Below are 27641 nucleotides of genomic sequence, written 5' to 3'. Positions count from 1 at the left end.
ATTTTTAAAGTCTTAATCTGATGTGTAAGATGTTTTAAAATAATTGTTGATATAACAGTGCTCATGCTCATTTTAAAAAAGGACTTTGAAAAACAAAATCCAGACAAAAAAGGTAAAAAAAAAAAGTTTCTCCTCCTGTGTATCCTTAGTAACACACCCTAAAAAAAAAAAAGCCTGAGTTTGTAAAAATTTGCTTTTAATTCAGTAAGTTCCGTGGGATTCTAAATACCCAAAGTGGAAACTGAATTTTTTTTTTTAAAGTAAATGCACCAGTTGATTCCAGAGTATCAAATCTTGGATATGTGCTCGGGATGGCAGCTTAGCTCTATGATAGATAGACTATGACCTCTGTTGCAATCGCCATCATCTCTGGTTACCCAGATAATCAGGAAACAGAGGCTGCAGAAAACATCCTCGCCGGCACTTTTGACAGGGTCTGGCATTACAGAAACCTCTGCCTAATGAGCAGGCTTTTTATTCAAGCAGATCTAGACAGGAGAGAGATGAACCTGTTTTCCATTACAGGCCACTGTTTACCTGAATTGCAAGATACATAATGAGGTTTCAGAACTTCAAGAAAACATTTAGGAGGCGAGGACAACCTGTGCCCTGTAACAAAATGACTAATACAGACCCACCGATGTCCAATTTTCCTTCCACGGCTGTCAAATAGATCTAATAAAAAGGCAGGATTAAAAAAAAGATCCCCTGTTCAGTTTCCAAACATAGAGACTAAGCTTTAGGACGTGTGCCAAAGAAACTTAAGGAAATGTGTTGTTGGGACATTTGGGAGAGCTTACTGCGAGATTTCGAAATGCAAGGCTTCTGGAAAATAATAAATGGGATCGTGTTACCGGAGGATACCTTTATTTATTTTAATTTTATTGAAGTGGAAGGAAATGGCAACCCACTCCAGTTTTCTTGCCTGGAGAATCCCATGGACAGAGGAGCCTGGTGTGCTCTATAGTCAGTGAGGTCGCAAGATTTGGACACAACTTTGCCACTAAACCACCACATAGGTGATTTACAATGTTGTGTTAATTTCTGCTATAAAGCAAAGTGACTTAGTTGTATATGCACACCCAGACACACACACACAGACATATATGTGCCTGCTCAGACAGACAAGGACAGGGAAGCCTGGCATGATGCAGTCCGTGGGGTCAAAAAGAGTCGGACACGACTGAGCGACTGAACAACAATAATTTTTGACCACACTGTTTAGCATGTGGATCTTAGTTCTCCAACCAGACTTTGAACCCATACCCCTGGCACTGGAAGTGCAGAGTCTCGACCTCTGGGCCACCCCTGGCATTGGAAGTGCAGAGTCTCGACCTCTGGGCCACCCCTGGCATTGGAAGTGCAGAGTCTCGACCTCTGGGCCACCCCTGGCATTGGAAGTGCAGAGTCTCGACCTCTGGGCCACCAGTCAGAGAAGCCCCTGACTTTACACTCTTCAGTTAGCATGGAAGCATTTGGCAGCAAAGCCTCTTTACAGAGGACTGTGTCAGTCACTTTATTTGCTCCCAAGCAGTGGAAGAAAAGAGAGGTGAGGTCTTCAAGTAGCCTGTTTCCATAAACAAACTCCTTTCTCCCTCCAAAATGGATCTTGTCCATCGGGTACCCCAGATATGAGTGATGCAGAAAACTCAAAACAAAACTCCGTTGTTTCTGGAGTTTTTTCGAGTGCTTGCTGCAGTTAACACAAAATTCCGTTCATTAAGGTCACTGACATCAGACCCACCCGTCGACTCTAAGGAGGCGTTTGCCTGTTTTATCAGTTCCTTTGATTTTAAAATGAACGCTCAGTGGCATTCACCTGCACACTCTTCTTGGGAGTCGGCCGTGACAGACTGTGATGTGGGCAACACGTTCATGTTTCCAGTTCACACAAAACTGTTAGGGAAGGAACATTGTTGTCATAATATATTTTTTTTTCACTCGGAAGTAAGACAGTAGCCAGAAGAGAGCGAAAATGGCAGCATTACGGCATTTTGAGCCTTTTAACGGTGATCATTTGAAGGCAGAATTGCCCGTCACCTACCTCTGTCAACACCCCACCACCTGCCTGCCAGATCTCATCGGTAACAACCACCTTATTTATGCGTGTGTGCATCTGATTTCCGGCAAGTAAATAAGCCGTGCGCTCGGAAGAGAGAAAGCTACAAGAAATGAGCATCTTTGCCGACCTCGGAAGCTTCGAGCGCTGACTTTGAGAAAAGTCATTTTGCCTTGTCTCAACAACGTGGCCTTTGCGTTGTTGCTTGGTGTTGCTTTCTAATTAAGCCGGGGGCGGGGTGGGGTGGGGGTGGTGGGTAGAGAGGAGGGTTCCAGAAAGGGCATTGCTGTCGACTTTGGAATAGAGGGAGTGCCTCTGGGTCCTAATAGAGGACATGCTTCTGCTCTTTGATGGCTCACCCCACACGGGGATGCTTGTGTGCGAAAACAAAAAAGTTCTTGCACTCCGGAGCCAGGCTGGGTCAGGCATCACTGTGGTCCCTTCGATTGGGTTGAAGGAAAGGGAACCTGTGAGCAGGACCGTATGCATGCAGTTGTGACCAGCCAGAGGTGTTGTGGCTGGTGATGACTCCAGGGCAGAATGCACACTCACCTGCGTGAGTGTGTGTGTGTGTGTACTCGCCTGAGCGTGCACGCACAGAACTACACATCATGCGTTTGGGAGGGAAAGTCTCTTTACAGGGGACTGACTTCTCTGAGACATTTTTGGAAAGTCTTTTTTTTTTTTTTTTTTTTTTTTTTCAGGGGATTGACTTTTTTTTTTTTTTTTTTAATTTCCCAAGCAGTAGAAAAATGGGCCAAGCCGGGTCATCAAGGAACTTATTTCCATAAAGTCCTTCTCCATACATTTTTATTTGTCCTTTTCCTGATTTGTTTTTTTATTGAAGTATGGTTAATTTATGGTATTGGGTTAATTTCTGCCATACAACAAATTGATGCTGTTCTACTTGCATATATATACATATATATATGTGTGTGTGTGTGTATATATTTTTTTTCATGTCTTTTCCCATTATGGTTTGTCACAGGATACTGAGTACAATCCCTCTGTTGTACACTAGGGCCTTCTTGTTTATCCGTCTTATATAAAATAGTTTGCCTCTGCTGATCCCAAACTCCCAGCCCGTTCCTCCCCCTGCCCCTCCTCCCCCTCGGCACGCAGAAGTCTGTCCTCTATTTCAGTGAGTCTGTCTCTGTTTTCCTAGACAAGTTCATTTGTGTTGTTTTCGTAGATTTCACGTACAAGTGATATCACATGAGATTGGTCTTTCTCTGTCAGACCTCACATATGAGTGATATCACATGATATTGGTCTTTCTCTGTCGGGCCTCACATATGAGTGATATCACATGATATTGGTCTTTCTCTGTTGGACCTCACGTACAAGTGATATCGTATGATACTGGTCTTCCTCTGTCTGATTTACTTCACTTAGTGTGAGAATCTCTAGGGCCATCCGTGTTGCTTGCAAATGGCATTATTTCAGTCTTTTTGTATGTGTGTGTGGCAGAGTGCCATTCCTGCTGTGTATATATGGACCACCTCTTCTTCTTTCCTTTGTCCTCTCATCTGTCGATGGACATTTGGGTAGCCTCCACGTCCTAGATAGTGGTAAAGAACCTGCCTGCCAGGGCAAGAGGCACAGAAGACGTGGGTTTGATCCTCGGGTTCGGAAGATCTCCTGGAGGAGGGCTATGGTAACCCACTCCAGTGTTCTTGCCTGGAGAATCCCATGGACAGAGGAGCCTGGGGGGCTATGGTCCATAGCGTCGCACAGAGTTGGAAATGATTGAAGTGACTTAGCACACATGTCCTAGCTATTATAAGTACTGCTTCTTGCCTAGAGAATTCCAGGGACAGAGGAGCCTGGCAGGCTACAGTCCCTGGGGTTGCAGAGAGTCAGACATGACTGAGCCGCTAAAGAAACAAAAATGACCGCTGGGGAGTACGTATCTTTTCAAATTGTGGTTTTCTCTGGATGTATCCCCCCAGGAGTGGGACTGCTGGGTCACACAGTAGCTGTATGTTAAGTTCTTTAAGGAACATCCATAGTGTTCTCCATAGTGACTGAACCAATTTACATTCCCACCAGCAGTGTAGGAGGGTTCTCTACTCCACACTCTCCAGCATTTGTTATTTGTGGACTTCTTGATGGTGGCCATTCTGAGCAGTGTGAGGGGATGCGTCATTAAGAGTGTTGATCTGTGCCTCTCTGATAATTTGTGATGTTGAGCATCTTCTCGTGTGCCTCTTGGCCATCTGTACCAATGGCATTCATTTTCAGTGTTTGCTCCTGCAAATGAATCTTTTTATCTGCCAAACTGCAATTTTTCTCTATTAATCTATTCTTGACTTTATATGCCTATGAGGTATGCACATCTGGAAAGCTTCATATAAATTAAGATATCAGAAAATCAAATGATAGGGTAGCAAAATGTATCTGCTTACATATATATATATATACATATATATGTGTGTGTGTGTATATATATATAGTACATATCAGTTCAGTTCAGATGCTCAGTCATGTCCAACTCTCTGTGACCCCATGGACTGCAGCATACCAGGCCTCCCTGTCCATTACCAACTCCCAGAGTTTACCCAAACCCATGTCCATCGAGTCAGTGATGCCACCCAACCATCTCATCCTCTGTAGTCTCCTTCTTCTCCTCCCCTCAATCTTTCCCAGCCTCAGGGTCTTTTCCAGTGAGTCCAGTTCTTCCCTTCAGGTAGCCAGAGTATTGGAGTTTCAGTTTCAGCATCAGTCCTTCCAGTGAACACTCAGGACTCATTTCCTTTAGGATGGACTGGTTGGATCTCCTTGCAGTCCAAGGGACTCTCAAGAGTCTTCTCCAACACCACAGTTCCAAAGCATCCATTCTTTGGCGCTCAGCTTTCTTTATAGTCCAGTTCTCACATCCATACTTGACCACTGGAGATGTATATATATATATATGCTTCCCAGGTGGCACTAGTGATAAAAAAAAAAAAAACCTGCCTGCAGATGCAGAGGGTGTAAGAGACATGGGTTCGATCTCTGGGTCAGGAAGATCCCTTGGAGAAGGGAATGGCAACTCACTCCAACAGTCCTGCCTGGAGAATCCCATAGACGGAGGAGCTTGGTGAGCTACAGTCGATAGAATCACAAAGAGTCAGACACGACTTAGCATGCATGCAAGGAAGCACATAATATATATATATATGTAAAACATAAATTTTATATACAAAATTTATGTATGTTTTCAAGTTATCTTCCCTTCCTGTGTGAGTTTCCAGTATTTGTGACAAAACAGTAATCTTCTTCAGAAAGATTCAGTTTTTTGTAGCCTCAGGTTAGACATGCAGACAGTACAGAGTCAGGCAGTTAAGACGGGGAGAGAGCCCTGGGACAGGAACAGTTGAAGTCTGTTAATACTTTCAGCCATGAAAAGTTATAGACTTTTGGCCATAAGGTTTAGTTAGAAATTCACTATGTAGAATATTGATTTTCATTCTCCAAATTAATTTATCCTATAAATCGTTAACCTCTGGGTTTCATAAACTCTGTAATCACGTTACCATTTTTTTTTTTTTTTTTTTTTTGCAAAGCCCGAAGCTTAATTTTTATGTTCTTGAGCCCTGGTTGGATATTATCTTAAGTTGAATTTACATCTCAAATTAAAAGGAGTATGTTTTAACACTGTTCCACAAAATCATTTCCCTAAAGAAGATAACACCATACATTATTGAGGAATCAAGTTGCCCAATTGAGTCAAACAGGATTAATGAAATTTCTGGCTCCAGAACAACAACAGCTATCACAAGAATAGTAAATGTTGATTGACTCACAATAGCTAAAATCTAAAATTGGTATATGCTAGTCACTTATCTACCCACTCCACTGTTCTTGCCTGGAGAATCCCAGGGACGGTGGAGCCTGCTGGGCTGCCGTCTACCGGGTCACACAGAGTCGGACAAGACTGAAGTGACTTAGCAGCAGCAGTCACTTATCCAACGTCTCACACGGATAGTGTAGTGGAGGCCTCACAATGGTGTTCTAAGAGACTTTTATCATCCTTACCGGTGAGGAAGTGACGTTTAGAGAGGTTCAGTGACTTGTGGAAGACTGCCCGGGCACCACTAGCCTACACTGCTTCTCTGTAAGCAGAAAAGGTTTCTAGTTTGTTGAATTAATTGAGAAAGGAGACTTGCCTCCTCTCCAGCTGTGGCTTATCTCTAAGACTCTTTGGACCAATGGCCTCCAACGGTTTTCCTCCAGCTCCTTTATCCTGGACAGAGTTCATCCATCCCTGCATTCTTGACTTTGTCTCACACGCTCTAGAGATGTCTGTATTCTTTGCAGTATCCCGGACATGGCGGCAACCTAGATGTCCACAGACAAATGAATGGATAACGAAGTTGTGGTACATATATATACAGTGGCATATTATTCAGCCATGAAAAGGAAAGAATTTGAGTCAGGTGTGGAATGTGGATGGACCTAGACTCTGTCGTACAGAGTGCAATAAGTCAGCCAGAGAAGAGCAAATGTTGTATGTTAACTCACACGCACACACATGTATATGGAATGTAGAGAAATGATACTGCTGAGCCTATTTCCAGGGCAGGAACAGAGACAGAGATGTAGAGAACAGACTTGTGGACGTAGCAGGGGGAAGGAGAGGGTGGGACGATTTGAGAGAGTGGCACTGACATGTATATATACGGCCATGCGTAAAATAGAGCGCTGGTTGGAAGCTGCTTTATAACGCCGGGAGCTCAGCTCGGGGTTCTGGGATGACCTAGAGAGTTGGGATGGGGGGTGTGGGAGGAAGAATAACAAGGGAGGGGGTATATGTTTACATATGGCTCATTCACTTTGTTCTACAGCAGAAACTTGTACAACAACCTGTAAAGCAAATTATCCTCCAACTGAAAAAAAAAACAGAAAAAATTAAACAGATGCAGAAAATAACAGGGTGTGCATGTTGGGTATCACAGGGGTGCCCTGTATAACACTGCCTTCTCCCTCAGCCTCTTCCGATGAGCACATGTGATTTGCTCATCAAATATGTCTAGGCGTAGCAAGAAAAGATAAGCTAGGATCTGAGAGATGGAGTGAAAGCAATGTTTACATGGTATTCCGCTGAGGACCAGGGTCTGTATTTGAAAGGTGAGATCAAAATTAGGGGTGAGGAGCAGATTTGAATACGTGTTGCTTTGGAGTCGTGACACCCAATGCACGCTTGCCAAAAAGTCAAAAGCAATAATTCCCATGCATGTGGACTTCCCCTGGGGGGGGCGGTTTCAGTGGGTAAGATTTTTGTGTTCCATTGCTCGGGGTGGGAGTTCAATCCCTGGTCAGGGAGCTAGGATCTCACATGCCTCCAGGCCAAGAAACCAAACCATAACACAGAAGCAACAGTGTAACAAATTCATTACAGACATAAAGAACATCCTCCTGTGTCCATGTGTTAACACCTGCTTGAATGAGTTGAATTAATCAGATGAAATGAAATCACATATTTAAAAGAGTTAGCACAGTGCCTAGAATGCAACAAGTGCTCGATCAATGCTAGCTGCTATTATTATTTTTATTATTACTATTGCTATTATGATTGCTCTCCCTTTCACAGATTGGGTGGAGCATGTTTGCTGAAAATGTACATATACCCACATTATATTGAGTAGAAAAGTCATGGATGAGGAAAAAAAAAAATGTCCGTGATGGAAAAGGAGGCAGGTATTTGGACCATCTTGTGGGTTTTTACATCACTGTCACTATTTCCTCTTCTATTTGAAATGTTCACTCTGGACCTCACATTTCCTGCAGAGCCCTTCTGCCCGTGGCTTTGGTGTTCAGGATCTTAGGGACAGAATTGAATTGCTTCTGAGAGCTTGACCTATCCCCATGAATGCAGCGTGTCACCCCAGAGTTAGATGAACATTTCAGGAACTGCGGGCAGCGAGCTGGAGGTGGTCACTTGGACATAAGAGAGGACCTTGGTGGGATGGTAGTCAATGTACCCACTTTTTTTTTTTATACATATTTATTTATTTGACTGCACCAGATCTTAGTTTTAGCAAGCAGGATCTTTTGTTGTGGCATGCAAACTATTTTGTAGCACACAGGGTCTTTTGTTAAGGCATGCAAACTCTTTTGTAGCATGCAGGGTCTTTGGTTGTGGCATACAGACTCTTAACTGTGGCATGTGCGATCTAGTTCCCTGACCAGGAATCGAACCCAGGCCCCCTGCACTGGGAGTGTGGTGTCTTAGCCACTGGACCACCAAGGAAGTCCCAGCATGTCCAGGTTTTACTGAGTGGTGAGGAGGAGTTGAACCTGTGATTAATGTAAAGCTGTCTGCAAACAGAGGCATTATTTTCCATTTTGTATCCTCAGCTTTACAGATGGTCCAATCCAATGCCAAAGGGAAAAAAAAAATCTAGTCCTGAGATTAGAAAAATGGGTAGGTCAATGTTATCTGACAACCTGGATGAAAGGAGGGTTTAGGGGAGAATAGATACATGTATGTGTATGTATATATATATGTGATTGAGTCCCTTCTCTGTTCACCAGAAACTATCACAACATTGTTAACTGACTGTGCCCCAAATGCTCCCATACTTTGGCCGCCTGATGTGAAGAGCTGACTCATTGGAAAAGACCCCAATGCTGGGAAAGATTGAGGGCGGGAGGAGAAGGGGATGACAGAGGATGAGATGGTTGGATGGCATCACTAACTCGATGGGCATGAGTTTGAGCAAGCTCCGGGAGTTGGTGATGGACAGGGAGGCCTGGCGTGCTGCAGTCCATGGGGTTTCAAAGAGTTGGACATGACTTAGCGACTGAACAACAATGCAAAATAAAAAAGTTTAAAGTTTGAAAAGAAAATGAATAGGGATAGTGTGAAGGGCATCATAGAAAAAGAGCCTTCTGAAAAGCTTGGTTTCCTTGGTCGTTCACTGTCCATTGCCTCTGGACGTGCACTGCTCACAGCCCAGCTCAGGTGGGAAGTGTAAGGGTCCTCTCTCCCATTGCTGGAGAAGTTCTGGCCGATCCCTTTCTAGAGTTCTGCTCCGGCTTGGACCATAGAAAGCGGCCCCTGGACCAGTGGGCAATGTCAGTCTCCATCACAAAGCTGGGATAACCTCCCCTGGCAAGTTCAATCGGTGGCCGTTTGCACAGAGCAAACGAGATGCAGGCTTTCTTCTCTGCAACCCAGTGAAGACCAGCAGATACAGAGGTATAGCTACATCAAACGTGGGGAGACCTGTGTGCCTCCGAGAGCTGCCCTTTGAAACAAACGACTGCCTGCTTGTCTGAGCGCCCGATGCCCAGGTCAACCAGTTCTCTGTGACGCTTATCCTCCCGGGGAGGCGACGGCCACAGACACTGACTGCAGAGCCTTCCTCCGACCCACGGGCATGTTGACTTCGGTTTCCCCCCAGACTCACACATGCGACGCCGCTGAAAAGACATGGTGATGCTGCTGTTGTGTACATGAGCAAAAACACGGGTGTGCTCGCTGAGAATGAGGACTGATAGGAGTCATTCAAATCATTTCCAGCGAGTGCAGCACCCTGGGGAGGTGGAGGGGGGGGAGAAACACAGAATTTATTGTTAATCGGAGAAGATGGCTAAGCAGAGCCTTGGAAGCATCCCAAGTGGTGGAGAACATATGCTGGAGGAGGGGATCCGTCTCACAGTAGAGTTGGGATGAGGGCAGAGATGGGCTTAAGAGAGGAAATCGCCATGTAATCATAGCAACCAGGGGCAACCCAGGATAAGGATGAATTTCCTGGAGACAGTGTGGACTCAGACAGGAAGGAACCCGAGAAAACGAAGGATTGGCTTTGTAGGGTCAATGACAGCATGATTTGTCTCTCTAGGCAACTGATTCAGGGGTGCATCAGACCACAGGGTGAAGCTTGCTCCCTGAAACAACATCTAGTGTTTCCGCAAGCCCTGCAGAGAGTTGTAGCCATCACCAGCTGCTGGAATTATTAGTAGTTGCTCTCTTATTTATCTTCAGATCCTACCCTCTTTGGGGACATTTGCATTCCATCATTGACCTGTTGATCACAGGAGTGACTTACTGAAATAGTTTTAGGGGAACTTTTTAGCGTTTCCTGTGTTCCCTGAATTACAGTGAGTAGGTGGAAATTCTCAATTATTCATGGTGGGCATCTGCTTCAGGAGATAATCCCTTTCCTTAAAGAGCTCGGTGTCTCCAGAAGGGTGCATAGTGACGTCACGGCATTTTTGTTTCCATATTTTGCCTGAATCGACCCACCTTATAGGAAACGAGAGAAAAGCCAGATTTGCTGAATTAGCAAGCCTTGTTGATTAAAAAAAAAATTTTTTTTTTGAAGTAATTGTTGGTTTACAACATCTCGGGTATCCAGCAAAGTGATTCAGTTTTATAGAGACACACACAACTTCTTCAGATTTCTTTTCTGTTACAGATGGTTACAAGATATTGAATATAGTTCCCTGTGCTACACAGTAGGTCCTTGCGGTTTATCTGCTTCATGTAAAGTAGTGTGTATCTTTTAATTTCAAATTCACAATTTATCCCTTCTCCCAACCCTTTGGTAGCTACAAGTGGGTTTTCTGTGTCTGTGAGTCTATTTCTGTTTTACGGATGAACTCATTTGTATCATTTTTTGCATTCCACGTAAAGCGATATCATATGATGTCGATCTTTCTTTAACTTCACTCAGTATGGCAAGCTTGAGGTCCATTCATGTTGCTGCAGGTGGCATTATTTTGTTCTTTTTTTATGGCTGAGTAATATTCCATTCTCTATGTGTTCCTCCTCTTCTTTATCCATTCCTGTCTCCCTGGACCTGTAGGTTGCTTCCCATTCTTGGTTATTGCACGTATTGCTGCTGTGAGCATTGGGGTGCATGTATGTTTTTTGAATTATGGTTTTCTCTGGATATATGCCCAGGCGTGTGATTGCAGAATCACACGGGAACTCTGTTTTTAGTTTTTAAAGGAACCTCCGTACTGTTCTGCACCAACTTACATTCCCACCAGTGGCGTTGAAGGGTTCCCGTTTCTCCACAACCCCTCTAACATTTGTAGACTTTTTAATGATGGCCCTTGTGGCCTGTAGGAGGTAGTACCTCGTTGTAGTTTTGATGTCAGGCAAGCTGATGGCTTGACTTTGACTTCTAACTCCACTGTAAGAAGAGGTCAGCTGCATTGAGTACTCAGAGTCCTGGGTTAAGAGTTTGCGATGCAGTTCTCTGTCATCGCTCATGGCAACCATCTACCGTTATATATTATGACCTCCAACTTAGAGGGGCTTTCCGGGTGGCGCTAGCGGTAAAGAACGCACCTGCCAAGGCAGGAAAACCTGGGTTCGATCCCCGGGTCGGGAAGATCCCCTGGAGGAGGGCGTGGCAACCCACTCCAGTATTCTTGCCTGGAGAATCCCATGGACCGAGGAGTCTGGAGGGCTGCAGCCCATAAGGTCACAGAGATTTGGACGTGACTTAGCACGCTCTCAGCACCCACTCGGAGGTCAAGAACTGCAGTGAGCAAACCAGGGACCCAGGACTTGGGACCTGGAAGCCAGACCCTGAACAGTTAATTCTCCCATGATGGCACCTCCATCTCAGGCAAGACCTAGGATTCTTCCCCAGGACTGGAACACCGTCTATCTCACTTTACTCATCACAGCGGAATGTGACATGACTCTTGCTTGTGGCGTGAATCAGTGGAAGGAACAAACTCTCCAGAACCGAGGCTTCTTTCAACCTGTGTTCACACTTGTGGGAGGAGGGACCGTCATTTTCACACCTTCCAGATTTCTGCTTTAAAATGACCGAACCCTCGTCAGCAAGCCCTCTTTTTTTTTTTTTCCCCTGATACACTCAATCTTGCTGTCTCCAGTTAGATAACAAAGTGCTCTTGAAAATGGCTTGTTTTCTGTATTTGTTTCATTTTCAGGAAGAATGTGGGGAAGCTTTGGAAATAAAACATTTCATTTATACGCTCTCCTGCAGCCCTCCACCGGTAATTCAGAACTATCATCCCATATAAATTGGTATCATTATACCTTGAGAACCTCTGAAAGATAATATTTGCAGACCTCTGACTTGCAGCATGTGGGTCTGAAAGCAAGAATAATACAGCGGCGTTTGTTCCCACAGGAGATTTCACTGCAGAATTTTTTTAGACGAGAAATATGTTAGACCTTTATAGGATCAGTGTCAAGAAACATCTAACGGCTAATGGGCTTTTCGAATGAGATTCTGGCATTTAAGACCTAAATAGTATGAGATTCGAGGGTGCCTCTTTCAGGGGGAAAAAGAACTGAAAGAGAATCAGAAACGTGATGCTTCTTCAGGTATCCATGCATGGGAGCATCAGCTAGCTTTTCTGGGATCCTTAACCCCAGCCAAGTGGCATACGGTCCTTTCCATGAAAATGATCAAGTTGTCACTCTAGGCGATGGATCGAAAGAATGGATAGGGGCAAAGGAAATCATGGTCGTTTGAAATATTGGAGTTTGGAGGAGATATCTAGGGAGGAGTGTGAAGATGAGGGAAGACGTGAGATATATTTTAGTAGAAGGATTGTGTGTGGTGAGTGCGGCAGCTGGGTAGTCTGGGTTTGAAAACAGCCTCTCTCTTTCCCTTAGAAAGACCCCAGGTCGGGAAGATCCCCTGGAGGAGGGCGTGGCAACCCACTCCAGTATTCTTGCCTGGAGAATCCCATGGACCGAGGAGCCTGGCAGGCTACAGTCCACGGGGTCGCAGAGAGTCAGACATGACTGAGCACCCAGGCACCCACTCCTCCTGCGTGTTCCATAAACACAGGGGCGGCGGCGATAGCAGGGGGGGATGTAGCTGCCTTGAGGAAAGGCAGCGGTCAACCAGGGGTCTCTGGGATCATATGTCTCCAAATGGAACCTGGGGATATGGCCAAGGTGATTATTTCCAAGGTTTTGTCAACTATAAATAAACAAGCTGTAAATATTTTTAAATATTTAAATATTTTGTTGTCACGGAAGCTGCATTTTTCAAAAAGATATTTCTTCATAGCATTTTTCTTTATACTAAGGTACTTCTATATATGTATATTCAAGAATACTTTTGTTTGAAACAGAGGTGCATGGTTGTATGCCCTTTTGCAAATACCAGTTACAGTACAAGGAAGTGAAACGCTGATCTGTGTCATTTTATTAATACTTACAAATTTTTATATGCACCCAAAGGGGCATTCGTCTTTTGTTGTTTGCTTTTTTTTTTTTTTGTAAATTTTTTTAAAACATTCTCTCTGCAGTTCTTTCCTCCGTCGCTGCACGGGCTTTTCTCTAGTTGCAGGGAGAGGGGGCTGCCCTCGAGTTGTGGGGTGTGGGCTTCTCATTGCGGTGGCTTCTCTAGTTTTGGAGCACGGTCTGTAGGTTGCATGGGATGCAAGAGTTGCAGCTCCAGGGCTTTAGGGCGCAGGCTCAGTAGTGTGGTACACGGTCTTTGTTGCCCCTCGGCATGCGGGATCTTCTTGGATCAGGGATCAGACCCAGGCCAGGGATCCAAGGCATTGACCAGCAGATTCTTTCCCAACGAGCCACCAGGAAAGGCCCCCAAAGGGGCCCTCTTCCTCCAGAGTGTATTCTGCTGCTGCTGCTAAGACACATCAGTCATGTCCAACTCTGCAACCCCATAGACGGCAGCCCACCAGGCTCCCCCATCCCTGGGATTCTCCAGGCAAGAGCACCGCAGTGGGTTGCCATTTCCGTCTCTGTCAGAGTGTACGTGGGGGTTATATCTCTGCCTTGTTGCTCCTTCCTGTGTGAGCTCATTAAACTAATTAGCATTCGCAAAGTGATGAGCCTTAAGTTAGTGTCAGAGTCCAATCACCCCAATCCCCGGGGGCACAGGTGGTTTGCGGAGCTGAACCAAAGCACAGCCCAATAAATGTCTGCCTGGCAGTGACTGATCACGGGAGATAACTCGCTGAGACAGTCCTGCACGTCTTATCCTTTGATCCTGAGGATGACATTCCTCTCCGCGGCGCGGCTTCCAGGAATGTTTATCATACGGGATGAAGCACTGAGAGAGATTGAACGGCCTCTAGCCCGTTGCAATCAGATAGCAAAAATTTGTCTGGTGACAGATGAGTTAGATGTTGCTTTTGCTTTGGAAATCATGTCTGCCACCTCCGCAGAGGGTGGACTCTGTAGCTTTTTACCTCCTTTATTTGGATGAAATCAGTGAGGGTGCAGCCCCAGGGTGGAGGGCCTGACTCCACGGCGGGGCGTGATCTGTCTGCTGGATAGGCTTACCCATATTCAGTTGTTGTCTTTTTTTAGCATTTATTTATTTGGCCGATTACTTATATTTGGTTATTGTCTTTTTTTAAAAATATTTATTTATTTGACCCATTACCCATATTCGGTTATTGTCTTTTTTTAAAAATATTTAAAAAAATTTATTTATTTGGCCAATTACCCATATTCAGTTATTGTCTTTTTTTTAATATTTATTTGGCCAATTACCCATATTTAGTTATTGTCTTTTTTTAATATTTATTTGGCCGATTACCCATAATCAGTTATTGTCTTTTTTTAATATTTATTTATTTGGCCGATTACCCATATTTGGATATTGTCTTTTTTTTTTTAATATTTATTTACTTGGCTGAGTAGGATCTTAGTTGCCGCACGCGAGGTCACAGGGTTGGCTGGTGTTCACTGTGGCCTGTGGGGGTCTCCCGTTGTGACCTCTGAACTCTCAGTTGCGGCCGATGGGCTCCCGTTCCCTCATCCGGGGTGGAACCCGGGCCCCCTGCATCGGGAGCGTGGAGTGTCGGCCACTGGGTGGTGGTGATTTAGTCGCTCAGGCCTGTCCGACTCTTTTGCGACCCCACGGACTGCAGCCCGCCAGGCTCCTCTGTCCATGGGGATTCTCCAGGCAAGAATCCTGCAGTGGGTTGCCATTTCCTTCCTCCAGGAGACCTTCCCGACCCAGGGATCAAACCCGAGTCTCCTGCCTTGCAGGCGGATTCTTCACCACTGAGTCACTTAGCCCCTGGACCACCAGGGAAGCCTCCTCAATTGTTACTTCTGCTGCCAAGGATGCCCCGTGTCCTTGTAGAGTTCCCGTTATGATTATCCTACACTGACGAACTGGACCTCACCCCAAAATGTGGGTCCCCTTTCGACATGAGTGATCCTTGAGCCACACCAAGACGATATGGACAGGGTTGTAACTCCCACTTGATGAGACTTTCTGGGCAGAGCAGGGTAGCTGCTAGGCCAGTGTGAAGATGGCTTGCGGAAGATGGGAAAAAGGAGATGAATAAGTCGTCATGGGGGATAGAAGCTGGCTCCTGGATGTGGGTTCCTGCATGTGGGTAGGAGCTGGTACAGTTTGAACCCCTCCGTGGGCACTAAGGGAAGGAACCTGTAGGCTTTCTTGTAAGCTTGTTGGGTGCAAATGGAAGAGGCAGAGATGAGGTCTAAATACTCTTTGTGCTTGCTGTTTAGTTCCTAAGTCGTGTCCGCCTGTTTGCGACCCCATGGACTGCAGTCCGCCAGGCTCCTCTGTCTGTGGGATTCTCCCAGGCCAGAACACTGGAGTGGGTTGCCATTTCCTTCTCCAGGGGATCTTCCCGGCCCAAGGATCGAACCCACGTCTCATACATTGGCAGGCAGATTCTTTATGGCTTAGCCACCTGAGAAGCATTTAAAGCTCTTAGCAGACCTCAGAAAACCAACTCAGACCCTTTAATACCTCACAGTATAGATACCTGGATGCATTGACCAAATGAAGCTAGCCTCATGGGACTATACGGGATCTCGGTGGAAATTATAAGTTAGATACCTCTAGTCTGACCATCTTTTCTTCTGATTTGAGAGCAGATGAGTGAGTTGAGTGAAAGTCACTCAGTTGTGTCCGACTCTCTGCGACCCCATGGGCTATACAGTCCATGGGATACTCCAGGCCAGAATGCCAGAGTGGGTAGCCTTTCTCTTCTCCAGGGGCTCATCCCAACCCAGGGATCGAACCCAGGTCTCCCGCATTGCAGGCAGATTCTTTACCAAGTGACTTATGAGGGAAGCCCAGACAAGAGCTTCCTAATCAGAGAGGGTGTATTTCAGCCCATTCTTCCATCTTCAGCTCGCTTCTGTTTTGTTTTTTTTCTTATGAAAAATTTGAGGTATAAAGAGAGAAAAGTGCAGTCCAGTGCCACGTGTCCTGGGTCCACCTCTACCGGTTAGTGAAGTCATGTCTGATGTAGTTTCATCCCTGCTCTGTACTTACTTCCCATCTTCCTGGATGAATGTGATGACCAGAGAAGCTGTCATACCATGCCATCCACGGGTCTGTTCATCTGCTAAGCTGTGCTGGCTTTGCGAGTCTGGGTTTTGGAATCAGACTTCACTCTTTCTTCTGTGTCTGCGACCTCCTAGGCATCCCTGCTGGCTCAGACAGGAGAGGATCTGCCTGTAATGCAGGAGACTCGGGTTTGATCCCCAGGTGGGGCAGATCCCCTGGAGAAGGGAACGGCAACCCACTCCAGTACTCTTGCCTGGAGAATCCCATGGACGGAGGAGCCTGGCGGGTTACAGTCCATGAGGTCGCAAAGAATTGGACACCGCTTAGCGACTAAATAGCAACAACAATATGTTAGGGTTAGTCTAGAACATAAAGTTTGGGGAAACAAGATGAGGACAAGAAGAAGGAAAGCGTGAGGAAAATGGATTTCTCATGATGGGCAGTTTTAGACCTGGGTATCTATGGTAACTCTTAGAAAGGTCCTTCATCTAAAAGTATCTATAGAGATGTTTCCTCATATAAGAGGACCACTGATGGTTTAGTTTTTTCCCAGTCGATGAGGAAAGCTAGTAGACTTCTTTTTCTTTAATTGGAGAATGATTGCTTTACAACGATGAGTTAGTTTATACTGTACAACGTGTCAGCTGTCTGTATACATACATCCCCTTCCTCTTGAACCTCCTCCCCACCCCCTCATCTGACTCCTCCGGGCAAATGGATTAAGAAGTCATGCTGCATATATATATACAGTGGAATATTACTCAGCCATGAAAAAGGAACAAGATTGGGTCATTTGTAGTAATGGGGATGAACCTCGAGTCTCTTATACAGAGTAAAGTAATTTCAAAGGAGAAAAACAAAGATCGTGTTTTAGCACATATTGATGGCATCTAGTAGACTTTTTCATGACCTCAAGACCAAGGCCAGCCGATGATTGCAATAGTCTTCCCTCTGTCTGCTAGCATCTTCCTCCAAAGGGCTTATGATCCGTGAGCCTGGTTCTTCTAGAATCCTTTGTCGAGTCTCCCTGGAGGATCGCCCCACCATGCCTAGAGGTTCAAACGATGCTTACAGATGATACTTAATTCCGTGACTCACCTGTCTCCTTGTCTCTGGCGAGTGCCCAGCCACTGTTGGTCCTTCTGGTTATGGTGCATCCCGTGTTAGAATCCGCATGGGCGGGAGCACTCGGCGTTTCAGACTCTCTCCTCCTCAGCATCACCAATTCCCAGACGAGTGCACAAGGGCAAATGGTCTCTGTTTCTTTTGTAAAGCTCGCGCTGTTTTAACGTGGAGTGTTTTCCTCCCCTCCAGGGCAGATCTTGGATGTCCTTGATGAGTTGAAATTGACTGATAACACCCTGGTCTACTTCTCCTCGGACCAAGGAGCTCATATAGAAGAGGTGACCATCAAAGATGAAGTTCACAGAGGCAGTAACGGAATCTACAAAGGTAAGAAATGTGTTCGGGTGGGCAGTGCCCATGTTATCATCTCTGGGCACCCCGGCTCAGCCCTCACTCACCTTCTTCTGGACCTTGGAGGACCTTAGTCCTGTTCTTTTTTTTAATATGCATATTTATTTATGTATTTGGGCTTCCCCAGGTAGCTCAGTGGTAAAGAATCTGTCTGCCAAACCAGAGACTTGGAGATGCGGATTCAATTCTTGGGTGGGGAAGATCCCCTGGAGGTGGAAATGGCAAGCCACTCCAGTATTCTTGCCTGGAGAAATCCCACGGACAGAGGAGCCCAGTGGGCTACAGTCCATGGGGTCGCAAAGAGTCGGACACGACTGAGCGACCAACACTTTAACTTTTTCATATGATCTCTTTCTTAGTTGTGGCATGGGGGATCTACATCTCTGACCAGGAATCAAACCTGGGCCCCCTGCTTTGGGAGCACGTTTTCTTAGCCCCCGCTGAACCACCAGCAAAGCCCTCCAGGAACTCTTTAGTAAAATGATCCAGCCAGCCCTCCTGTATTCGCTCTTAATTTAAAGTGAGGAGAAGTTGGAAGCTTATATTCCTATGTTAGATGATGAGTTATGTTAGATGATGAGTTGCTTTTTCCTTGTTTCCACGAGGTTATGGGCTGTGTGCAGAAAGTTGTTTTTGTTATTTCAATAGATGGTAGCCTCTCTTGAGATGCAGTCACAGACCGAATTTCATGTGCTAGCCCCCCCCAACCTCCAGCATCCCGAAGAGGGTCCTTTAGGTTCCAAAGCAGCTTAGCGGCTGTTGCTGAGCTGTGTACATAAATCACAGTAATAGAACTGGCGAGCAGGTGATACATTATTTAAGAAACTCATAGACATGGTGGGACGGAGCCCCCGTTTGGGGACAGAGGACCCCCAGCTGATGACTCTGAGAAAGCCGGATGGAGCAGAGAAGGGGGAGGGTGTACTGGGATTTCGTGATGCTAGCTGAGTGTTCAGAAACACAAGTGGATGGTGAGGCTGGGTCAGAAAGAGAGGGTCCAAGGTCTGAGAGATGCCTGTGGGCTTGCGGTTTTCATATAGTCTGCAAGGCGTGCTCACTGATGCTCCCTGTCTTCTTTTTCACCTGGACGATTATTGCTTTACGACGCTGTGTCGGTGTCTGCCACGCATCAACACGAGCCAGCCACAGGCGTACAGACGTCCCCTCCCCCTGGAACCTCCCTCCCACCCCATCCCACCCGTCGAGGTGGACGCAGAGCACTGGCTTGAAGTCCCCGAGTCACAGAGCAAGTTCCTATCTATTTTAAACACCGTACTGTATGTGTTTCTATGCTGTTCTCACAAATCATCCCACCCTCTCCTTCCCCCACGGTGTCCACAAGCCTGTTCTCTGTTACTGCTCTGCAGATAGGTTCATCAGTACCATCTTTCTAGATCCCATATACGTGCGTTAATATATTTATCTTTTCCTTTCTGCCTTACTTCACTGCGCCCCATAGGCTCTAGCTTCACCCACCTCGTTAGGACCGACTCAGATGCGTTCTTTTCTTATAGTTGAGTACACATTCCACAGTACCACGGTTTCTGTGTCCAGTCATCTGTCGGCGGACATCTGGGCCGCTCCCACGTCCTAGCTGTTGTCAAACGGGCTGCCGCGAACTCTGTTGTTCAGCTGCTGAGTCGTGTCCGACTCTTTGCGACCCCCTGGACCGCAGCATGCCGGGCTTCCCTGTCCTTCACTGTCTCCCAGGGTTTGCTCAAACTCATGTCCACTGAGCTGGTGATGCCGTCCAACCGTCTCATCCCCTGTCGCCCTCTTCTCCTCCTGCCCTCAGTTCTTCCCAGCATCAGGGTCTTCTTTTCCAATGAGTCAGCTCTTTGCCTCAGGTGGCCAAAGTCTTGACGCTTCAGCATCAGTTCTTCCGATGAATATTCAGGCGTGATTTCCTTTGGGATGGACTGGTTTGATCTCCTTGCCGTCCAAGGGACTCTCAGGACATTAGGGGTACATGCGTCTCTTTCAATTATGGTTTTTTCAGGGCATATGTCCAGTAGGGGCCCTGTTGGGTTGTATGGTGGTTCAATTCCTAGTTTTTTAAGGAATCTCCATACTCTTCTGCGTAGTGGCTGTCATCAATTTACAGTTCCACCGACAGTGCAAGAGGGTTCTGTTTCGTCCACATCCTCTCCAGCGTTAAACGTATTGGATGTGTTAGAAATGCTTTTCTTGACTCCTAGAAATACCATCGATGTGTGACACGGTATTAATACGGTAGTCACTACTCTATTGCAAAGCATTATCCCTTTGTCAAGTTTAGTTGAAATCAAGTTCACCTGAAACATGGTTACTATATCATGCTCTCAAAAAAAGAAAATAAAGAAGTAAAAGATTTTACTTTCTTTTATCTATGGGAAATGGCAAAAAAAAGGTCAAGAACTTGTCTTTGATGACTTCTCAAGGTCAAGACAGCTTGTTTCCTAAAGCTGTGAAGTCACATGCATTCCTGTGATCTGTGCAAACACAGGGGAATCACGCCATTTAAACTCATTGATCAAAAGAGCATCTTTTTCTGAACAATACTGATTTCACATCTTAATCAGAACTGCTCAGAAAGATCTATACTGTTTAAGCTCAGTGATCCCCTGGTATTCCCCAGTCAGATCTGTCTCACTGGTCTACCTTGATAGAATGGCTGTGATCGAATCACTTTACCAGATTTCAACAGCCAATCCCTTTTAAGATCAGAGGAACACTAGATCCTGCTGTAGTCTGCATTTTAAAAAATTAATATTATGGGTTTGAGGGGATAGTGTCACTACTAGTCATTCTTTTTTAAAACTGAAATATCATTGGATTAGTGGAGGAGGGCATGGCAACCCACTCCAGTACTCTTGCCTGGGAAATCCCATGGACACAGGAGCCTGGCAGGCTAGCGTCCACGGGGTCACAAAGCGTCAGCCACGCCAAAGCAACTGAGCACACACATAGTCGGTTTACAATCTTCTGTTAGTTTCAAATGTATAGCAACGTGATTCAGTTATACACATGTGTATATCTATTTTGTTTCAGATGGTTTTCCCTATAGATTATTACTGAATATTTAGAGTAGAGTTCCCTGGCCTATATAGTAAGTCCTTGTTGATTATCTATTTTATATGTAGGAGTATGTGCCTGTTAACCCCAAAGTCCTAATTTATTCCTCCCCACCTTCCCTCTTTGGTAAATATAAGTTTCGTTTTTTGTTTTTGTTTTAATATGTCTGTGAGTCCATTTCTGTTTCATAGATGAGTTCATTTGTGCCATATTTTTAATTCCATATGTAAGTAATATCATATTTTGTTTGTCTCTGTCTGGCTTACTTCAGTTAATATGGTCATCTCTAGGTTGATCCAAGTTGGTGCAAATGGCGTCATCTCATTCTTTTTTATGGCTGAGTAATATTCCATCGTATACATGTACCACATTTTGTTTATCCACTGACCTGTTGGTGCATATTTAGGTTGTTTACATGTCTTAGCTATTGTGAAGAGTGCTGCTATGAACATAGGGGTACATATATCTTTAGTTTTCTCTGGATGTATGCCCAGGAGTTGACTTGCTGGATCCTAGGATGGCTCTATTTTTAGTTTTTTAAGGAACCTCCAAGGTGGGAGGAGAAGGGGTCGACAGAGGGTGAGATGGTTGGATGGCATCACCCACTTGATGGACATGAGTTTGAGCAAGCTCCGGGAGCTGGTGATGGACAGGGGAGCCTGGCGTGCTACAGTCCATGGGGTCACAAAGAGTCAGACACAACTGAGCAACTGAACTGAATGCTGTTTTCCACAGTGGCTACACCAGCTTTTATATTCCCACCAACAGTGCAGAAGCGTTCGCTTTACTTCCCACCCTGCCCAACAGATAATATTTGTAAACTCATTTTCACCTTTCCCCTAAAGTCTTCTCCCTTAGCTGGGACCAGAATAACCTAAGATCGTCTTAGAGTTTAGAGTTTCCAGTCCCTTCCTCCTAGTTGAAAATTCCCCGAAGTCTTGGATTGAGAGCATCATATTCCTGGCTCTCACTTTGGTTTTGTTCCTCTCCAAAGTCAAGGTCACCCAGCAGGAGGCTCCCCCGTCAACCCCCACCTCCCTTCTACCCTGCCTAAAGGCAGGTAATAAATGCCAGTGGGGTGGATGGATTAACTCTGTCGATAGCATCTGCAGAAACATGGGTTGGCAGGGGTGGGGGCTGAGAATCACGTTTTCCTGTGTGTGCCAGAGAGGAGGCTTTCCAAACTTCCTGAGTCCTGGATGGAAGCTCCTGCCATTGCTGAACGTTGAAGGGCACATTCCGCAAGGAGCTGATGGACTCCTTGCCTCTGATTTCTTGGTCCAGACTGCTTCTGAGTAGCTTCTTAGGTAGAAGTCACCGAGTTTGGCATCTCTTTGCCTCATACAGTCACATAGCTTTCAGAGCAATGGATACTTTCATTGGGGAAAAAAAAAAATAAGAGCAAGAAGCTCTGGTAGTTTATTGGGAGGTGGTTACATTCAGGTTCATCATTCAGTCCGTGGACTGTAGCCCTCCAGGCTCCTCTGTCCGTGGGGATTCTCCAGGCAAGAATACTGGAGTGGGTTGCTATTTCCTCCTCCAGGGGATCTTCCCCACCCAGGGATTGAACCTGGGTTTCCTGCATTGTAGGCAGAGTCTTTACTGTCTGAGCCACCAGGGAAGCCCCATTCAGATTTTGGCAAATAGTTTCATCAGCTTCCTGAGAGTGGGCAGTGCTGGCCGGTCTCGCTACTGGCAGGACTTGAGTGCTAAGAGTTCCCTGGGATTTTCCTCCTTGAAAGAAGCTCATATGTTATCCCCGCTTAGCAGGTCACTCCTTCAGTTAAATTCCGCTGACAAGAGTGCATTTATTGAGTCCACACAGCACGCTAGGCACGGGGCAGCTTCTAAGACATCATGGCATCACATTCTTCTGTTGAGATGGAGCTCTAACGACATGGTGTCAGATAAGAAACTAGACAGGAAGCGCTGAGAAGGGACCAGCGGAGGCTGTTCACCTAACCTGGGAATTGAGAGAACCTCCCGGGAGACGTTGGCCTTTTGCAGGCTGATGTGTGGGAGTGTTGGCTGGCAGGGAGGAGAGGTGGAAAGTTCATTCCAGGCAGAAACGAGATGCTTCTGGGGAGCGAAAAGGCAGCTCAGTGTTGCTGGAGATGAAATTGTGAACAAGGGCTATTGTGTGATATAGCCGAGGAGAGGTGTCCTGCATCCCCGTTAATGCGTCCAATAGAATGGATAGATGGGGATGGATGGGTGGGTAGATGGATAAATAGATACATATGGGTGCATAGATGGATATAGATGGATGGATGCATACATATAGATGGATGGATGGATAGATAGAGATCAATGGGTAGATATAGATAGAAAGGTAATAGATAGATATGGATAGGTAGATACAGATTGATGAGTGGATAGACATTTATAGATAGATGGGTATATATAGATGGATGGATGGATTAGATGAATGGGTAGATATAGATAGATAGATAATAGATACATAGATATGGACTGATAGGTAGATATAGATCAATGCATGGATAGACACATATAGTCGGATGGATAGATACAGATAGATTGATGGATGGATGGATAGAGGTAGATAGATAATAGATAGATAGATGTGGATGGATAGGTAGGTATAGATTGATGAATGGATAGATATAGCTGGATGGATAGATATAGATGGATGGGTCGATATAGATAGATAGTAGATAAATGGATATGGATGGATAGGTAGATATAGATCAATGAATGGATAGATAGAGATGGATGGATAGATATAGATGGATGGATAGATAGATATAGATGGGTAGATAAAGATAGATAGATGGATAATAGATAAATAGATATGGGTGGATAGGTAAGTATAGATCAATGAATGGAGAGATAGATATAGATGGGTGGATAGATATAGGTGGATGTATGGACAGATAGATATAGATAGATGGGTTGATACAGATAGATAATTGATAGATATGGATGGATAGGTAGGTATAGATCAATGAATGGATAGATATAGATGGATGGGTAGATATAGATGAATGGGTAGATATAGATGGAAGGATAATAGATAGATGGATAGGTAGATATAGATCAATGAATGGATAGACATTTATAGATACATGAATACGTATAGATGGATGGATGGATTAGATGAATGAGTAGATATAGATAGATAATAGGTAAATAGATATGGACTGACAAGTACATGTAGATCAATGCATGAATAGATACATATAGATGGATGGATAGATATAGATGGATGGATGGATAGATATAGATAGATAATAGGTAAATAGATATGGTTGGATAGGTAGATACAGATGAATGGATAGATAGATATAGATGGATGGGTAGATATAGATAGATAAATAGATATGGACAGATAGGTAGATATAGATCAATGAATGGATAGATAGATATAGATGGATGAATAGATATAGGTGGATGGATGGATAGATAGATATAGACAGATGGGTTGATGTAGATAGATTATAGATAGATACAGATGGATAGGTAGATATAGATCAATGAATGGAGAGATAGATATAGATGGATGGATAGATATAGATAGATGGGTTGATATAGATAGATAATAGATATGGATGGATAGGTATATATATATCGATGAATGGATATATAGATATAGATGGATGGATAGATATAGGTGGATGGATAGATATAGATAGATAATAGAGGTGGATGGATAGGCAGATATAGATCAATGAATGGATAGATAGATATAGATGGATGGATAGATATAGATGGATAATAGATGGATGTGGATGGATAGGCAGATATAGATCAATGAATGGATAGATAAATATAGATGGATGGATAGATATAGTTGGATGAATGGATGGAAAGAAACAAATTGTGTGTGTGTATACACACACATATGTATATATGTATATATGTATGTATGTATGTATGCAGTTATTTCCATTTGGGTAGTAGTTAAAATGGGAGCCCAAGAATATCACCCAAATCTGGTATAAGGAAACGCTGAAGGAGTGAGGATAAGGATGAATTGAGGAGTAATACAAAACATCTCATGCTTTTGGCTGGTGTGACCGGGTGGATAGAGACTCAGTTCCTTGAGGACTTAGGACTCCTGGGCAGAGCCTCGGTTCCCTGCCTTTAGATCTGGAGTGATAGGATCGTCCTTGTAGGAGCGTTGTGGAGGGCGTCACAGTGATTTCAAAGGCTGTGTGTGCAGACTGTCTCCTGAGTGCCCTTGGTGAGGGCAGGGTTGACGGTTATGTAACTGCCAGAGTGCAAGACCGCTGTTGGCAGATGCATTCTACCCACATCGCCTGGATCCCCAGAACCCAGAGCAGTGCCTGACATGCAGGAAATGGTTTTCGAGGGACTTCCCTGCTGGTCCAGTGGCTAAGACTCTGAGCTCCCAATGCAGGGGGTTCGGGTTTGATCCCTGGTCAGGGAACTAGACCCCACATGTCGAAACCAAAGAGGTTGCATGCTGCAACTAAGATCTGGTGTGGTCAAATAAATAAGTAAATAAATACAAATAAATGTTTAAAAAGGAATGATTTTTGAGTGAATACGTAAATGAAAAAACACTTGAGCTTGGGTTTCAGTGAAAGTGAAAGTCGCTCAGTCATGTCCCACTCTTTGTGACCCCGTGGACTATACAGTCCATGGAATTCTCCAGGCCAGAATACCGGAGTGGGTAGCCTTTCCTTCTCCAGGGAAATCTTCCTGACCCAGAGATCGAACCCAGTTCTCCTGCATTGCAGGTGGATTCTTTACCAACTGAGATTCCAGGGAAACCAAAGGATCAATGGTTTAACTCATTGAAGAAGGGAACGGAAGAATGATTGTGTTGGAAAATCCACTGATAGTGGCAATGGATTGGATATGGGGTTTGAGGGAGAAGAAGACATCAACCATCAAACCATCATTATGGTTTTTGGCTGGTGGGATTGGATAGGTAGAGGTTCCCTTGAGGACTTGGGACTCCTGGGCAGAGACCCATATTAGGTTGTATGGAGAGGTATATGAGATCATTTGGAATAAGAAGATGTGTTGAATATAGAAGGTGAGATGGTAGATAATCCAACAAAGGAGACAACAGAGAGAGTGACAGGGAAAAAAATGAGAGATAACCAGGAGAGAAAGTGGTCCAGGGAAGAATGTGGTCTGCAGAAATGGATGCTGACAAATAGTCCACTTCAGCCGGAATTCCATCAGCTCCACTAGCTTTGTTCATAGCAATACTTTCCTGAGGCCCACTTGGACTGCAAGGAGATCAAACCAGTCAGTCCTAAAGGAAATCAATCCTGAGTACTCACTGGAAGGACCGATGCTGAAGCTGAAGCTCCAAGACTTTGGCCACCTGAAGCAAAGAGCTGACTCATTGGGAAATACCCTGATGCTGGGAAAGATTGAGGGCAAGAGGAGAAAGGGCATGACAGGATAAGATGGTTGGATGCCATCACTGACTCAATGGACATGAGTTTGAGCAAACTCCAGGAGATAATAAAGGACAGGGGGCCTGGTGTGCTGCAGTCCATGGGGTTGCAGAGAGTTGGACACAACTTAGCGACTGAAGGAGAGGGCAATGGCACCCCACTCCAGTATTCTTGCCTGGAAAAATCCCATGGACGGAGGAGCCTGGTAGGCTGCAGTCCATTGGGTCTCTAAGAGTCAGACACGACTGAACGACTTCACTTTCACTTTTCACTTTCATGCATTGGAGAAGGAAATGGCAACCCACTCCAGTGTTCTTGCCTGGAGAATCCCATGGGCAGAAGAGCCTGGTGGGCTACAGTGCATGGGGTCACATGGAGTCAGACACAACTGAAGCGACTTAGCACACAGGTGTAGTGAAGATAATTGGAATCAATGAGGATGTTAGGTTTCCAAGAAGATCGTGGGAAATGAGATCTAACATGTAGAAGGAAGACTGATCTTTGTAGAGATTGCAAAGGATAATGCTTATACTGGATTATGTATAACCGAATCACTTTGCCGTATGCCTGAAACTAATACAACATTGTAAATTAACTATATTCTAATTATTTAAAAAAAAAAAAAAAGAAAGGAGCGATGCTCAACGAACTATGGTAGTTGAGCCAGATCCAGTCTGATGGCTGATTTGGTAGACCAGGATTTCCTGAAATAAAGCCATCCTCATTGGCTGGAGTCTGGCCCTGCTGTTTCTGAGTTGGCTTCTGAGAACTTGGGCAAATCAATGACACTCCATGAAATAGCACCCCCCCCGCCGCCCCCCGCCACTGTCCCCGGCCCTGGCCCGGCTCTTGAGAGAGAACACGTGCCAACCCTTGGCTCAGATGATTTTGCTGTTTGATGTCTGGCTTCAATTGTCACCTTCAACTTTTCAAACCAGGTCAGTTATTTTAAGGGTGTTCCGCAGGTCTTCACCTTTCCTCTTCGTCAGTGACGTGAGCAGACAACTGTTCTTTATTTTTGGCCTGTTGGGCGGTGGATAATACTTTGATAGAAGCTGGGCAGTTCTGTGCCCTGTCCCATCTCTATCTGGTGGCCTTTTAGTCTCTTGGATGAATGCATCGAGGAGAATGGAAGCTAGAGCATCTTGGGTGAGATGCTGCTTGGGTTAATTACACTTGTCATATGTTTCCTTGTTGTTGTTTAGTTGCTAAATTGTGTCCCACTCTTTGTGACCCCCGTGGACTGTAGCCCGCCAGCCTCCTCTGTCCACGGCATTCTCCAGGCAAGAATACTAGACTGGGTTGCCACGCCCTCCTCCAGGGGATCTTCCTGACCCATGGATCAAAACCACATTTCTTAAGTCTCCTTCACTGGCAGCTGTGTTCCTTACCACTAGCACCACCTAGAAAACC

At 45.1% G+C, this 27641-nt stretch overlaps 1 protein-coding gene across 4 annotated transcripts in view; it reads left to right on the top strand.

The window, feature by feature from the left end:
- STS (steroid sulfatase) overlaps positions 1-27641 on the top strand; it is a 151579-nt gene that overhangs the window by 94098 nt on the left and 29840 nt on the right. For all 4 annotated transcript variants that reach the window (XM_043895792.1, XM_043895794.1, XM_043895793.1 and 1 more), the window contains exon 7: positions 17614-17751. In XM_043895792.1, coding sequence (XP_043751727.1) covers positions 17614-17751 — 138 coding nt within the window. The remainder of the gene's footprint in view (positions 1-17613; positions 17752-27641) is intronic.

Source organism: Cervus elaphus, chromosome X, assembly GCF_910594005.1.
Source record: "Cervus elaphus chromosome X, mCerEla1.1, whole genome shotgun sequence".
In the NCBI taxonomy this organism is placed as follows: Eukaryota; Metazoa; Chordata; class Mammalia; order Artiodactyla; family Cervidae; genus Cervus; species Cervus elaphus.
This window is presented reverse-complemented; position numbering and strand designations above follow the sequence as displayed.